Source organism: Coenobita brevimanus, chromosome 19 (genome assembly GCF_032717465.1).
Source record: "Coenobita brevimanus isolate Jiangsu-jjx chromosome 19, ASM3271746v2, whole genome shotgun sequence".
NCBI lineage: Eukaryota > Metazoa > Arthropoda > Malacostraca > Decapoda > Coenobitidae > Coenobita > Coenobita brevimanus.
In genome coordinates, this window is record NC_136972.1 from 29,480,756 (window position 1) to 29,497,487 (window position 16,732).

A 16,732-nucleotide genomic window follows, 5' to 3' on the forward strand; every position below is an offset into this window, starting at 1 on the left:
GTTAAGCTAAAGAATGACGAAACAGACGCCGTATTTACCCTTTCAGTACAATGACGCACTTTTTACTTTATCTCCAAGCGAGTTTATTCAGCTTAGGGACCTGTAACAGTGAAAGGGGTTGGTGAAGGTTATCCCCTCCCCCCCCCCAGTTCGAAATGTCACTCCCAAGCAGAATAAATTAGCCTGAAGGTAATAAGAATGGCGTGGAAAGGGGGCGTCACTGAACCATTAACCTCATTGTTCGAAAGTTGCCTACATACACCTCTTTCTTGCATACTGGTACACACACACACATTCCCTTTGTAAATAAGTATACATAAGGCACACATTTGGCTCTTAAGTAGCAGGCATCCCTTTTTTCTGAACAAATACAAATATAACCTCTTTTTCACGAGTCTACAGCTAGCCACCTCTTTCTTGCATGTGTGTACAAACACATTTTCTTTACAAGCGAGCATACATACACCATTTTACTTTTGTTCACAGGCATACGCATCTTGTTCACAGACAGACAGCATCCACCTTTTTCTCGCAAATGAGTAGAGACGCACAACATTTAACAAGAGTAAGAAGAGTTATCACATTATCCATATATAATCTAATAAGGTTTCTATCACCACTTCTTGAGTGTTCTGGGTATGCCACTTACTTACAGGAGTCAGTATAGTGTTTATGGCAATTATATATATACAAGTTAATATAAGTGTTTCTGGCTGCTGTGTAAGGCATAATTGCTATCCTTGTCAGTCGCGCCATCATCACCGGGTACTCTTATATTCAAGTATGCAGTCTACTCGTGTCAGTTATTACGTTCACTAGGAACTTTTCTTGTCACATCATTATCATTTTTTTTTTTTAGATAACATTTCATCTTCCATGTCAACCTCCATGATATCTTGGTAGAAATTCTGTGTTTCATTTCATACTTTTCCCAAATTATCAGCGGTAACATTTCTTTATCATCATCTCTGTTTTCTTTGCCTATATTCTGTGGATGTAACGTTGTCTGTTATCTATGTGTTTCCTTTCCGTTTCAGCAATAGTCTGTCTTTTCATATCATCACCATCTTTGCTACGTATATTCTGTAAATAATGTAACTTTATACGCAGTGCACACTTCATTCCAGTCAGCATTTTATTCTTCTTCCTTTCACCCTAATATTCAAAGTATCTATATAGCGATTATTTCCTTCACGAACCAGCATCATCTTTTCATTATCATCATTGCCGTCCTTAGCGTATATTCTCTGCAATTATCTGTATACAGACACCAGTTTCTTTTCCTTCCATCGTCTTCGTAGTTATTTCCATTCTGGGCATCATACTGTGCCACTGTCTCTGTTTACAAGTATAGCATTCGAGTCTCCGTTTTCTTTCCCTCTTCGTTTTCTCTGTAATACACTGTTTATGCCACAAATGTCTGTTAAAAGGGTATGACTAGCATCATTGCGGTTCATAGGAGTCATCTAGGATACGCCACACGCTTAAATTTTCAGTAAAAATTGAAGAAGTGCAGAGAAATCAATACACTCTCCTTTAATTACGTTAATTTCCCAAGTTTACAATTTTTAAAACACCACGATCGTTGCCCACAACTTCAAAATGCTTCCTCAAGATTACTTTATAATTTTTTAAGCCACAGACTAATAGCAAAGTTATTTCAAGGTTTCAGTCTTCTTCTTTGCGGTTTGGCTTTGTTGTGGATGAAATTGCAGGATGATTCGTCGATGTTGTATTTCTTTTTTTATATTTTTGCGTTTCAGAAAAAAATTCGGCTGATCTTTTCCATTTGCAAAACTTATTCTATATCTGATTTTCATTTAGAGATTTTCTCCGATATACGACGCAGCCAACTAACCTAATATGAACACTGTTGAACACCTCAGTACATGGCCTCGAGTCGCCCGTATAGTTCAAGTACTTATTCACAATATTTGAGAGAGAGAGAGAGAGAATCACTAGAAAAGATCTTAGAAACCCATCTAAGAAGGCGAGAGAATAATCAGAAGCAAGGCATAATTTTCTGGCCACAGTACTTCGGATATAAATATAAAATTAGCTACTGAGGACAGTAATCTAGGCGGCATAGTAGGCTTCGTAGCACCTCTTCCTTAGCAATTTAGTTTGCTCATTACGCCTTAACGTTCTCCTGTATGTCATCATTTTAATATCAACATACCTTGAATCGATAACTTTCAGGAGGATATTGAGGTGTAATGTAAGGAATAAATCGCTCAGGAAGAGCTGTTACAAACTCTTCAGAGACACATGGAATACGCCCAGACTAAGAAGTTCATTGGAGAAAGAAAAAGAACTGGCAGGAGGAAGATGAAGGAACGGTTATTGGAAAGCAAAAAGGAGAATTATGAATGGAACTAGAAGGATGAACACCATGTAGACGGGGACGCGAGGCTGACAAGCAGTTGTAACCTCGAAGGGGTGGAGTTCCAGTAATTCTTCCCCAGCAGGAACCTCCACAACGACCGCCTCAGTCTGCGTGAAGGCTAGAGGAAACACGCATTCGGTGGCGTTACGGCAGGTCTCGATGGGCTCGCTCACGTCATAGGTCACCCGCAGGAGATCCAGTTCAAAGCCAATGTCGTTCCTTTCAAAACTGTTGTCAGAGGTGAAGATGATGTAGAAATAGTCGGAGGAATTGACGCTGAAGGTCCAAGAATCCGCGGATTTGTTGGCAGAGTCGGAGTTTGAGATGTGGTCCCCCCAGGCTATATAAGGAGTGAGGTCAACCATCAGGATAGCATTGCGGCAGTTCTCCATGAATTCCTCACTGCTTGAGTACGACGACTCCCCTGCTGTGACCAACGCAGTGTCATTGAAGAGGTGGTTGATGTTTATGTTTTCCATAGGGTCAACGGCATCTTGAGTCAAGCTGGGTTTTCGTGAATCAGCGGCATTTCCACCCAGGATTGCTGATCTTTGAAAGCGACCATGCTGGGGAGCCGAATCCCTGTTCTTCTTCTTTCTGTTCTTTCTTCCCTTCCTTCCTTTCCTCCTCTTGTTCTTCAGTCTGGCCTCCAGGTCATACTTGTGAGCTTCTTCAGGCTCCTCATCATCATCATCATCGTCGTCATCATCTTCAGTAGGAGAGAGTTCTTCATCTTCACCTTTTGGAAGATGGCGTTCCATTTCAGCGTCAGTTTCTTCATCTTCGTCCTCTGGAAGTCGGTGTTCATTACTGACGTCAACTTCATCTTTGTCTTTTGGAAGTCTGCGTTCATTTCCAGAGTCAGTATCTTTGTCCTGCTGAGGTCGGCGTTCTTTTCCAGTGACAAAATCTTGTGGTAGGTCATCATCAAACACCTCACCTCCTGCATTCTCCACATCCTCCTCTTCAAACCAGTGGTGTTCCTCGTCCATCATCGTCTGTTTCCTGTCTGTGGCAAACTCTTTTTTCATCCCATCATTCGGTTCATTGTCCTGGGTCCCCTTGTAGACTGGACCCGGGTTCTGTAACTCCTCCTCCACGCGGTTCTCCCTGTAGAAGCACTTTCGCAGGTTCTCCTCCCCCTGAACCACCAGCATCACTCCACCAGGCCATCTGTTATTTAAAAAAAAAAGAAAAAAGTAATTAGTTATGGGCAAAGAAAGGAAGATACAGGTTATGGGCAAAGACTGGGGCAATGAAGGATAATAAAGAAAGGGCAGTGTGAGGGAGGAATTGGATGAGGGCACAGAAATGGACAAATAGGGGCAAAGAAATGGACAAATAAAGGAAGGAATTGGTTGTAGATAAAGAATAACTGTGAAATGGGGTATTCAAAGTGATTTACTCGAGACACCATGTTTATTCAATTCGTTAAAATAAGTAGGCATAGACCTATGTTTTACTTATGAGTCTAGTACAATGCTGAAGAAATCTAAATGCTTTAATTTTATCTACAGCAGGTTTTGATCGAGTGATTAGAAGCGTTCCATCCTAAAGTGGTGTATAGACTTGATTGATTATCTGATTTTCATTCAGATAAACTTTACTGATCTTCCACAAGACCCACATATATATATCTTAAAAGCAACCTCTCAAATTGCATCATATTGGTTCTGAGTGAGACAGCCCTAGCATGTATTCAATGTGGGCGGTGTTACTAGTGCCCATGTGAATCCATGTGAAGGAACGTGACACACACACGAGGACTGATATACTTAAGGAAACGAATTGTTATAAGCCTATACCTAGAGAGTATGTGAGTTGGGGGGAGAGGGAGGGGGAGACCGAAGATGAAATGGAGGGATGGAGTAGAGAGGTATATGAGAGAGGGGGGGTGTAAGATCGGGGGAGGGCAGCGACATGGCGGAGGACAGGGCTGCATGGAGGCGATTTGTTTGTGGCCACCCCTTCAAGGATTGAGGTGTCTGGCTATAGAAAGATAGACCATGCCCTGAGTTGTATATATATATAAAAAGACACGAAAATGATATACAAATTTACCTGATTTTCGTGACTTACCTGGCGGATGATGATATAGAAAACGAGGATCCTTCTAAGAGGTACACGCCCCAGTACTCAATGTCATCGTGCTGCAGGGTGAGGTTGCGCTTCAGGGAGATGTGTCTGCGCTGTTTCCTGACTTTGGGCGCGCCGGATACCAAGAACGCGTCCAGGCTCCCGTTACTGCTGACGCGCTGACCCTGTGAAGGCAAGAGCAGTTGTAAATTTGTCTATCCCTATTGCTGTTCCTATACCCTAACCATCATCATCATCATCATCATCCAGACAAGTTTTCCCACTTAAGAATGAGGTGAGGTATGTTCTAGAAAGCAAGAAAAAAAAAAATAATAGAATGAATCAATCAAGTGGGCCACGAAGTCACTCACACACCAATCAAGCCCCCGGAATCCTTGCTCCACTTCACAGGGACCCCTTCCACTCACATTCACTTTATATCTACCCATCAGAATCAATCAATCAATCAATCAGTCAATCAATCAATCATCACGATCTTTTTAAAATCCTCTCCCACTTCCTTCAGGAGATCCAGAGAAATTCAAGCGACGTGAGATACGAAGAAAAGAGTATAAATTGTGCCAGGTGAGAAAAAGACATACGGTACTAGCCAAACAAGATACAGTGTGTGTGTGTGTGTGTGTGTGTGTGTGTGTGTGTGTGTGAGGAAGCGAATTTCAGAATACACACACACACACACACACACACACACACACACACACACACACACACACAAACACACACACACACACACACACACACACACACACACACACACACACACACACACACACACAAACACACACACACACACACACACACACACACACACACACACACACACACACACACACACACACACACACACGCATGCACGCACGCGCGCGCGAAAGTAACTGAGAAGCGAAAGGGCTAAATAAAAATGGTGTTCGATACTATGAAGGGTAACTAAGGAGGAGTTACATGGCGGGGAAGTGAACTGCGAGAGAAGAAGTAAGCGCAGAGGCATAAGCTCTTACTCTAGGTGGAATAAGAGGCTTCGTAACACCTCTATCTTAGCGATTTATTCTCTCCGACAAGGGGAGAAAGTTTTCACCCTTGTTTGTTTGTTTGTCTGTTAGCAAGATTACTCAAAAACTTAAAGAAAGATATGGACCTAATTTAGTGGGTAGATAGCCCATGTCCCAGGGAACAATCGATTAACTTTTGGGACGGATCCGGATCGTATTTCAGATTCTGGATCCGGAAAACACTTTTGTGCGAAACTCTAATCAGTGATGAGACAACCTGGCCCATTATGAAGAGTGGTTTGGAAATTACGTTGCCCTTGTCGGAGAGATGCGCTCCACTGAGTGCCCCTCTAGTTTTGCATATTAAACCTTGGCATTCTTTTCGCATCAATAACACACACGTGGATATGCAGGTATATTATGAAGAGTAAATCGCTATGGAGGAAGTGCAACGAAATCTGTATGTTTTTTTTTATGTCTTTTAAATACGGAGACAAATATGCGCGAGTAACATACACGGCGAAAATGAGAGGTAAAGTCCTGAATAAATCACCTAAGATGAGGAAATAAGAAATCTCCAAAGACACTCAGCACGGCGCCCTTATATATGGCAAGGATAGCAGTCAAATGTTTCCCCAAGAACACTTCACGTAACCACTGCTTTACACTTAAGGTCCCTATCAGGTGGTGGATCTTGTGCTGGGGAGAGAGAGAGAGAGAGAGAGAGAGAGAGAGAGAGAGAGAGAGAGAGAGAGAGAGAGAGAGAGAGAGAGAGAGAGAGAGAGAGAGAGAGAGAGAGAGATTAGATCTACAAATAAAATACGAGAGTGGAGGTCGTGGGCAGGGGGAGAGATGGGGGAGGAAAGACTACTACGCCAGAGCTGCACACAAGGTAAAAACTGGCAGCACTAGTCATTTCACCTTCGTACACAGACCCACACAACTTTTTCTTACCGTTGATGTAGTTTTTCCTTCCCTGGCCTGGCGCATACCGTGAGAGTCTTAAATCTGCTTGCACGAAGACAATATGGAAGTAATAGCAGTAATTTCACGTCTGCAGGTTAGTAACGGGACACCTTCGCTGCTCTACGGCTTAGGTTGAGTTGTTCCACCTTAATTTTGGTGTAACTATCCTCTTTTTTTCATCAGTCTGGCCATGTGGAGAGGGTGGAAACTGACTAGGAGAGTGTGAATGAGGTGGATGGAGGGAGGGGAAGGGGGAGACTGAGGATAAAGTGGAGGGATAAGGTGGAAAGGTATAAGGGAGAGGGAGGTGTGTTGGAGAAAAGGCAGCGTGATGGCAAAGGACTGGGAGAGGGAGAGAGAGAGAGAGAGAGAAAGCAGATAATAAATAAAGCTAGGCAAACACACAAATAATCAGATAAACGAATAACCAGGTAAACATATAAACAATCAACCCACCTGACACCAAAAGGACGACACGGCATGGTTTAGCGCCCTCGTGTCAGTTTCGGTCATGGGCAGGTGTCGGGCGTGGTAGAGGTGGTAGCGGGCGTAGAGGGGCAGCGAGATGAGTACCGTGGGCAACACAAACACCACAAGGAAGAAGGAGATGACCCGCCACGCCGACGCCATCTTGGGGGGAAAAGAAGAGAAGTGTTAGATGCGTGCTTGTGCCACTGTTGTTTTGGGGGGGCTAGAGAACTAATAATACTAATACTAATAATAATAAGATGAAGAAGAATACCATCACCACCTGCACGGCCACCACCACCACGAATAATAATAATAATAATAATAATAATAATAATAATAATAATAATAATACAGCTGCTGCGGAGACCTATTTATCGTCAAAACAAGTTAGGTCCATTTGCTAACGAATCATTATTACTCCCTCCTTCACTAGGGTCATGGAATGCAATTTAGGTCGACTGATATTTATTTTATTATTTATCATCAAGGTCAAGGGCAGTAAAGTGGGTCTCGTTTAGAAGTCAGCATTATCACTTTCCATCTCCCAGGTATTGAGGTAAGCAGGATCTGTAGTTCTTTCACCTTAACTTGGTCCAGATTTTCGTCCTAGTGCAGCCTAATTTCACGTAGTTAAGGGGGAGAAAATGACAATACTACAGCTCTACATCCTTCCCATATCACTACATCGCCACTCTCTGCGTTAATCTTATGTTAAACTTAAAAATCACTATAGTTGGAGAGATTGGCAACTTACGGCAACTTTTCACCTAGTTACTTGTGGCATCTTTCCACCTAGTTATAGTGAACGGAGTATAGGCTTTATATATGTCTAGCTTCTTATCCATCAGGGCCTCACTTAAGATTCTGCATCCACAGTCTCCATTTTCCGCGGATTAGCTGAGGCGAATAAGAAAAAAAAGGCGAAATAGAAATCCCAAATATGGAGTGAAATTTAACATCCATTTCCTAACTCTACACTGAGCACTTAGACATTCATTTTATTCTTCCCGTCTGGCGATCCTCTTCAGTTTAGATTTCCTTCCCAACTGAAGGAATTAGATATATACTTAATAATCCCCTTTACTGTGAGAAGCCACCCCCTCAAAATAAATAAATAAATAAATAAATGAAATAAAGCCCAATCAGTTCGCAGTAAACATAAATTGTAAGAAGTTATTTAGAGTATTGACTTTAAGTTTATTTTTGTTTTGGTGTTTCGAAGCATGGAGACGAAACACCTAATGGGTCTGCAGCAGGGATGGTCCTTCAATTCATCCCATAGGCATAGTAATAGTCAAGATTCTCCACTATCATACTATTCCCACATATTCTCCACTATCATACTATTCCCACATATTCTCCACTATCATACTATTCCCACATATTCTCCACTATCATACTATTCCCACATACTCTCCACTATCATACTATTCCCACATATTCTCCACTATCATACTGTTCCCACATATTCTCCATTATCATACTATTCCCACATATTATCATACTATTCCCACATACTCACCATTATCATACTGTTCCCACATATTCTCCATTATCATACTATTCCCACATATTATCATACTATTCCCACATATTCTCCACTATCATACTGTTCCCACATATTCTTCATTATCATACTATGCCCACATATCATACTCGGCCCGGTGATCATGTGGACGGGCGTTGAGAAAAATAATAATAATAATAATAATAATAATAATAATAATAATAATAAAATAGTACAGACAGACTCCTAACCCAACGAAAAATAAGCACAAAAACAAAGAAAGAAAAGAGAAGAAAAAAGATAATAAAGCAAATAGGGAAAAATAAAACAAGAGGAGTTATTTGATGAGGCATTAAGAAAAAAAAAAAAATGACGGTGATGACGTGTAAGAATGTCAAGGGGAGTGACAGACTGGTGATGGAGTGAAAGTCGCCACCGGGTCCGTCAGGGGTTGAATCGGTCCCTGTTTCTGGCCCGACATACAATACCAGTGGCTAGTGTCCTCTTATCGACCCCTATATCGATACTGAAACAATATCAATAACCTGCCAGAGTTAAGGTGTAGTATGTAAAATAAATCGCTAAAGAAAAGGTGCTACGAACCCTCTCATGTCACCCAAAATTCGGTCCACAGTTTCTTGGTTGTCAAACAATACTGGATTTTTTTTTTTTTTTTATACTAAGGTTCCTTTAATTTGAGAATATTATTATTTTCATTTTTGTCACGTGAGATTTTTCCTGAGTTTTAAAAATCGTTTGATGGCAGCGAGAATAAATTAATGTCATCATATTGGGAAGCTTAACTGAGTAAATATGGTAAATAATAATAATAATAATAATAATAATAATAATAATAATAATAATATAGCAGTAGCATTAGTAGTGAAAATAACGGTTCATAGATAGTTTTATATTAACCACAGAAAATAAAGTATCACTCAGACTCTCGCACTTCCCTTCAGTTGAATAAATGCGTCTATGTTGGCAGAAAATAAAGTAACAGTTGACGTGCCCAAGAGAGGATTAATAATAATAATAATAATAATAATAATATGCTGTGAAAAGGAGAATCATAATAATTCATGAAAATAAACACGACTCAAGGCCAAAAATGTCTTTTATCTTCTTCAGACACGTCCGTCCGTTCAACACAACACACTGTTTTTACGAGTCAAAAGAAAAATACAAATAATCCAACGAAAAATGAATAATCTTATGCACTGTCTGGGAAATACGGTGTGGGAATTCGGATTGGGCAAAGGGAAGTACGGGCAGGACAAAGGAAATGCTAAGGGAAAGAAAAACAATGCCCACTTCCAGAGAATCGAACGCGCGGGAGAAAAAAAGATGGCCGACATGTAAACAGAGAATGACGTCACAGTCGATTGAGTCCTCACGGTTACACGAATCGTATGTCACAAGATTTTTTTTTCTCTATGACATTTTTCCAACAGCCTCACCATTTTTCTGTTTATATATATATATTTTTTTCATTTCGGTGGGTAAAATAGTAGAGTTAAAGAGGGCGTGTGAGATGGAGGTTGGAGCATTTAAAAATAGTCCTTTTGTTGCTCACGCGGTATCTCTAAAAACTGGATAGGTGGGTTTGGTACTAGCCTTGCATTCTCTCTCATTTCTCTCCCCACGCCCCTACTTCTGCTCCACTGCTCCCTCCATTCTCTCTCTCTCTCTCTCTCTCTCTCTCTCTCTCTCTCTCTCTCTCTCTCATCAGTATCCTAATATTCTTTCAACTTGAATCAGTTTATACAGACTTGAATGAAACAAGTACAATACTAGATGGTGAGGGAACTTCAGGGTCCTCTTGGGTGATGTCCTGGGTATGATGTGGAGGTTGAGTGTGAAGATTTTATGATGTGTGGGTTAGACGATGGTGTGATGTGGTGTGGTGTGTGAAGGTGATGTGGTGTGGTGTGTGAGGGGGATTTTGTGCGGTGTGGTGTGCGGTGGGAGGGAGATTTTGTGTGGTGTGGTGTGGTGTATGAGGGTGGTGTTGTGTGGTGTGGTGTATGAAGGTGGTGGTGTATGGTGTAGTGTAGTGTATGAGGGTGGTGTTGTATGGTGTGGTGTGTGAGAGTGGCTTGGTATGGTGTGAAGAGATGATATGTGTGGTGTGGTGTGGCTTACCTAAAATCGCCAAAAAAAAATCTACGGAAACGAATCGCCTATTTCCAAAAATCATTAGTGAGACAGAACGGACAGGGCCAATCCTACAGTTCCTACATATCTAAAAATACCGCATGGTGACCTGAACTACCTTAACCAACCGTACACTGCCGCCACACAATCGATAAGCAGTTGTCCTTCAGCCTTTACTCTTCTATGTGGGTCAGAATGTCGATAATTAGGCCAGTGTTGTATATGGGGTGTGGTAAGGGCAGTGGTTGTTGGTGCTGTGGAGTCTGTGTGTGTGTATCTGTTTATCTATCGGTGTATGTGGATGTATGCATGTATATATTTGTGGATGGATGAATGGATGTGTGTGTGTGTGTGTGTGTGTGTGTGTGTGTGTGTGTGTGTGTGTGTGTGTGTGTGTGTGTGTGTGTGTGTGTGTGTGTGTGTGTGTGTGTGCGGTGGAGGCTTAGAGAGAGAGAGAGAGAGATCCATGCTCGTAGTTCGAATGCAGTACAACCATCAAATTACAGATCAAAGTTCCTATTTCAGTTATACGAGGGAACAACCGAAGCCAAGGGATGTCTGCCCAAAGGTCTCGTGGTTGGGACGGAAATCGAACCAGGGACCTCTTGGATGTGGGTCAAGAACGCTACCGATTACACCACCACCACCACCCCTTTCACCCCTCTAATCCGGCTGACGTCATCTTGGTCCGTTCCCGCCGCTGCCAGACAGATTTTTAAGGTTTACGAAAGGCCTCTCTCGTATACAGCGTGTCGCGAGAGGAACGGGCATAACTCTGTGAAAATGATAAATACTAGATGTCTAAATAAAAAGTATTGTATCAACGTTGGTCCACATCACAGCCACTTCGGGGTTACTATTATCGATGGTCCAATAGTTGAAAAATTGCCACCCCTCATAATTCACCCGTAAGGCAATCAGTAACTATGGCTCTGTCAGTGTTGATGTGAGTAGTAGTATTAGTAGTGTTTTAAGCATAGAATTTCTCCATGTACTATTTCCCAGAGTTATGCCCTTTCCTCACGAGTAGGGTGATATTAGGATGACTTAAGTGACACACGAGAGTAGGATGTAATAAGCCAATAAATCGCTTAGGAGGTGGTGTCAGGGAGCCTCCTTGCCCAACGAGAAGAAAGGCCAAGTATAAAGGTGTACAAAGCCTTCATTCCATCCCGAAAAGTCTCTCCAGGCTGAACAAACTCGTCTGGAAATATATATGAATTAAGAGACAAGGACGTCCTCAGGTAGGGTTGGTTAAAGGGCTATGGACTCTTGGTAACCTCCCCCCCCCAAAAAAAAAAACAAAAAAAAAAAACAAAGTAAGTTGATTATTGAACTACGTGAACAGACTATGGTGGTGCTGAACAAGGGAGCCTTCCTGCGGTGGCACTGATATAACTGAGAAGCAGAGTGGCCTTGGTTATACAAACACCCCTCATCTACCTCCCTATCCCCCGAAAGGAGCATGGTGGAGAGGGGCATCCTAAGCCTGCAGTCCACTGGGTTAGCGTCCCATTGAACCTAGAGTAACAAGAACAGGATATTCACATTCAGCGTGGGCTTCTCATCCATACATAGCTCAGAGACTTAAGTATAAACAGATTATTATTATTATTATTATTATTATTATTATTATTATTATTATTTGTATATAACTACACTAAGGTCAAGATTCAGAGTAATAAGTGGGTCTGGAAATTTCTTAACGCCTCTTCCTTAGCGATTTATTTGACACGTTACACCTCAGTACCGTAGTGTATGTTAATGAGGCAAATTAAGTGGATGTAAAACCCACGTGAATAACAGGCAAAGGAATGTTGAGGTGCACAGGAGTGAATAAACCGCTATGAAAGAGGCGCTACGTAGCCTCTCACGCCACTATTTTCTTGTTCTATTTTTTCCATTCTCTCTCTCTCTCTCTCTGCCGAAATATTTGCAGAGTGACAGCAAGCTAATGAACAGAACAAAGGACGCTCTCAAGTGGACGATTCGGCGCTCCACTAACATTTCGGTATATTAGGGAGGGAAATGTGACTCTCTCTCTCTCTCTCTCTCTCTCTTTCTCTCTCTCTCTCTTTGCTACTTTAACTCACATGTTGCCTGAAGATTAAAACTCTTCTGATTAACACTAACGCAGAGAGAGAGAGAGAGAGAGAGAGAGAGAGAGTAAAAAAGTCAGTGAATAAAATCAAAATAAAACAGCAGCCGGGAGATAAAGGAAATGGAGGAGTGAAGAAACAGGAAATGGATGAATCAGCACAGAAATAATTGAAGATATAAGAATGACAGTTTAGCAGGTAAGTAAAAGCAAGAATGAGTGAACGCCTTGTCTATCTATCAGTATATGTCTGCGTCTACCTGTGTGTCTATCTATCTATCTATCTATCAGTCTATCTCCAGTGCTATATCTTAGAAGGGGGGACTCGAGGCAAAAAAAAAAGATCATTCCTTTTCTTACACATAAAAAAAAGCCAGGAATGAAAAAAAAGATCCATATGTTTTTATAATCTCCCTTCAAGAAAGTATATAAAACTTGACAATATATATGATTTCCTACCTTCTCACATAGCATTTAAAAAAAAGTGAGTAAATTTTCAGCGAATGGAAATATATAGACGACACAGCACAAGGAACAAGAGGCAAAATCAAGCTATATAATGTGTTTCAATCCTCTAATCCCTTCATAGTAAAGTACTGGAATATATTACCTATTTTGTTATTACACTGATTCGTTTTAGCACAGTAATTTCATACAGATTAATGTAGAAATTGTAATGTATATCTACGTACAGAGAGAGAGAGAGAGAGAGAGAGAGAGAGAGAGAGAGAGAGAGAGAGAACCCTAACTTCAATCTCTTTACGCAACATCGCAATAACACATTAGTCCAAAACAGTCCTTATAACTTATGCAAACACACATAATTTAGAATCACCCAGCGTTTTTTTTTTTATTTATACGTACCCTGGCATTAGAGTCGTCAAAATGATATATATATATGAGTTTTACCAAAAGAAATATTTGTGGATTTACATAAGAGTGTGTTTCGTGGGACATTAGGATAGATTTGTGTCTTTTTGTTGCTGCTAAGATTGTGGAGATGTTGACGGCATGTGTGTGTGTGTGTGTGTGTGTGTGTGTGTGTGTGTGTGTGTGTGTGTGTGTGTGTGTGTGTGTGTGTGTGTGTGTGTGTGTGTGTGTGTGTGACTGTTTATCATCATCATCATCATATCTTTGTTTTCGTTCTCTCTTCCTCCTCCTCCTCATCATCATCACCATCACTTTGTATTTCTCATCATCTCATCATTGCCATCATCATCATCTTTGTCTTTCTCCTTCTCCTCCTCATTATCATCATTACCACAATGTTTGTCTTTCTCATCGTCATCATTACCACCATCATAACAGGCCTCCTTCTTCCTGTCTGTCTGTCTGTTTGTCATGTAGTAAAATAATAATTAAAACATATGAGCCTGTGTGTGTGTGTGTGTGTGTGTGTGTGTGTGTGTGTGTGTGTGTGTGTGTGTGCGTGTACCATAGTCTGCGTGTCTGCTTGTTGCTAGGTGCTTCAAGCCTGTATGTGCGTGTGCGTGCATGTGCGTGTGTGTACCTTAGCGAGCCAGACAGAACACCCACATGAGCGTCTACGGCCTGAGGGTGTATGTAGAAATGCGGGTCCACTTCCTAAACCCACACTACACCACACCCTCCTACACCCACACCACACTACACCACACCCTCCTACACCCACACCACACTACACCACACCCTCCTACACCCACACTACACTACACCACACCCTCCTGCACCCACACTACACTACACCACACACCCTCCTACACCCACACCACACCTCCCTACACCCTACTACACCTTTTTACACCCTCATACACCTTCAGTACACAGCAGACACTTTAATACCACATCACAGCCAACTGTTACTATATTTTGTAATCACTTCTACACTTTTTATAACACTTTCTTACAGCTGTCTACACCTTTCAGTAAATACACTTCTTACACCCACTCCCTCTTATAACACACACACACACACACACACACACACACACACACACACACACACACACGAGCTTTACACGAGGGCGAATACGTTCTCCGTACAGAACCAGAAACACCGGCAGGGAGAGAGCGCACGGGGTCGGTCCGGCACATCCAATTTCTGAGAACCTGTTATTGGGTGTGAGGCAATGTTACCCTTCCCGGAAAAATCAATTGAAAAAGAGACAGGAATGATATTTTAAGTGATGAAGAGCTAAATGGAGGTTAGTTGAAGGTGAGAAGGTAATGATGAGGAAAACTGTATATGCCCAGAAACATGGAATTGAATGTTCAGTTATGAGTGTGGATCATTAATTATTTTTTTTTATTTTCTGAGGAGGTCACAGGAGGCTCAATTCCAGGTCATCTTTTCATTTGCCATCAGTCTGTCCTCTCTCCATCTCACATACCCCTCATTCATACCTATGCATCCCATCCCTTCATCTCATCCTCGGTCTTCTCCTGCACCTCATTCACGTACACTCTCCTTGTCAGTCTCTCATTCTCCATTCCCTCAAGGTTCCTCCATCTCTTCCTCGGTGTCCTCCGCAACCTCACACACACACACACACACACACACACACACACACACACACACACTCTTTCTCTCTCCCTGTGTGTGTGTGTGTAACTTCCCACCTATCTCACTGGCAGACTCAAAGATATGGCTCTACATCTATACCACAGCACTTCCTCGTGACTAGCATCATATCCTAGTGCTGACCTCCTCCCACCAAGGCATTCAAGGTGGAGGGACGGCGATTTTAGGCCAAGTTAAAGTGAAAGGGGTTTAGCTGGAAGAGATTGTACAAAGCTGGATAATGAAATAAATAGGGGATAAATAATAAAAATAAATGAATGAATAAATAAGGAAATGAATAAAAAGTCCCCGGGATAAATGGGGTAAGAAATCGCTGTGCTAAAGTGAGCATTATTATTATTATTATTATTATTATTATTACTACTACTACTACTACTACTACTGCTACTACTACTACTGCTACTACTACTACTGCTACTACTACTACTACTACTACCACCACTGCTACCACTAATACTACTACCACCACCATCACTACTACTACTGTTTATCATCATATTTCTTGTTATTCATCGCAGCCACAGTAGATAAACTCAGGGATTTGTTCCTGGGCCGTATTCAAAGTGATATTGGCGCTGTCGTTAACACCTGCTCCTAGGCGACTTATTCTCATTTATAATATTGATCCAAATTATGTCTATACCAAAAGTGTATAAATGAGACGAAACATGCAAACCAAATCGCTAAGGAATAGGTGTTGAGAGACCCCCTATGCCACCCGAAAAAAGACCATTAAAGTGGATTTGGGAATTACGTGACACCTCCACCTTGGCGATTTATTTTACATGTTACTCCCAGGTATTGTACTGTACTGAGGTAAAAAAAAAAAATCGACATCATAAAAGATTACCAAGGTGTAATATGCAAAATAAATAGCTAAGGATCAGGTGCAACGAAGCCTTATATATGCCACTTCGGAATCGGCTCTTCTCACCTTCCATAGCCGAGTTGTGAGGGGCGACGCAACCTCCTCTTCCTGTCCATACTGCTGGGTGTGGTGGTGGCCGCTGTGGTGGTGGTGGTGGTAGTGTGGTTGGGCGCTATCCACCACCTCACACACTATGGTGAACACTCGCTCTTTCTCCCCCACCTTCTTCGCCGGCACCACCACCTGACTCACCACCCCGACCATTCTGACGGATTTTCCTACGATGCGACCAAGATTAAGGAGTTTTGGAAGAAAGTCGTCGAAATATATGGCCAGGGACTTCACCTCCGACGTATCCCCATTGACAGTGGTCCAGGAGGCTGACTCTGAGGCCTTACTGTATTTTCCACGAGGGTTTGGGAAAGTTTTGAGAGTCTGGGACGAAAGTATTGAGAATTTGGTACAAGTTTTCAACCTGTACTAGAAATACTGGCAGTGATTTCAATGCCGACGGACCATCTAGATAGTGATCCAAGACGGTGATCTGCTCTAACAGTTGGTCAGTTTCCAGACAGTAACTAAAATCCGTGACGAAATATCCACTGTTGGCACCATTTCTTCGCCGAAATAAAC

General features: G+C 41.9%; 1 protein-coding gene across 1 annotated transcript; it reads right to left on the reverse strand.

Annotated features, from left to right (window-relative positions):
* Positions 1-2,319: 2,319 nt before the first annotated feature.
* On the reverse strand, positions 2,320-16,236 carry LOC145391756 (uncharacterized). Its single transcript, XM_080266294.1, has 4 exons — positions 16,166-16,236; positions 6,895-7,068; positions 4,466-4,647; positions 2,320-3,559 (listed from the first exon to the last, which is right to left on the reverse strand). Exons 2-4 carry the CDS (start codon positions 7,066-7,068, stop codon positions 2,341-2,343), a joined length of 1,575 nt encoding a protein of 524 aa, XP_080122420.1. The 5' UTR covers positions 16,166-16,236; the 3' UTR covers positions 2,320-2,340.
* Between the last annotated feature and the right edge of the window lie 496 nt (positions 16,237-16,732).

What these genes read in the sequence shown, in the direction of transcription:
- LOC145391756 (XM_080266294.1), bottom strand. Translation starts at nt 7,068, where the DNA reads ATGGCGTCGGCGTGGCGGGTCATCTCCTTCTTCCTTGTGGTGTTTGTG. An exon ending in TGTCGTCCTTTTGGTGTCAG is followed by an intron (nt 4,648 to 6,894) that starts GTGGGTTGATTG and finishes TTGCCTTCACAG; the next exon opens with GGTCAGCGCGTCAGCAGTAA. An exon ending in TCTATATCATCATCCGCCAG is followed by an intron (nt 3,560 to 4,465) that starts GTAAGTCACGAA and finishes TTTAAATAACAG; the next exon opens with ATGGCCTGGTGGAGTGATGC.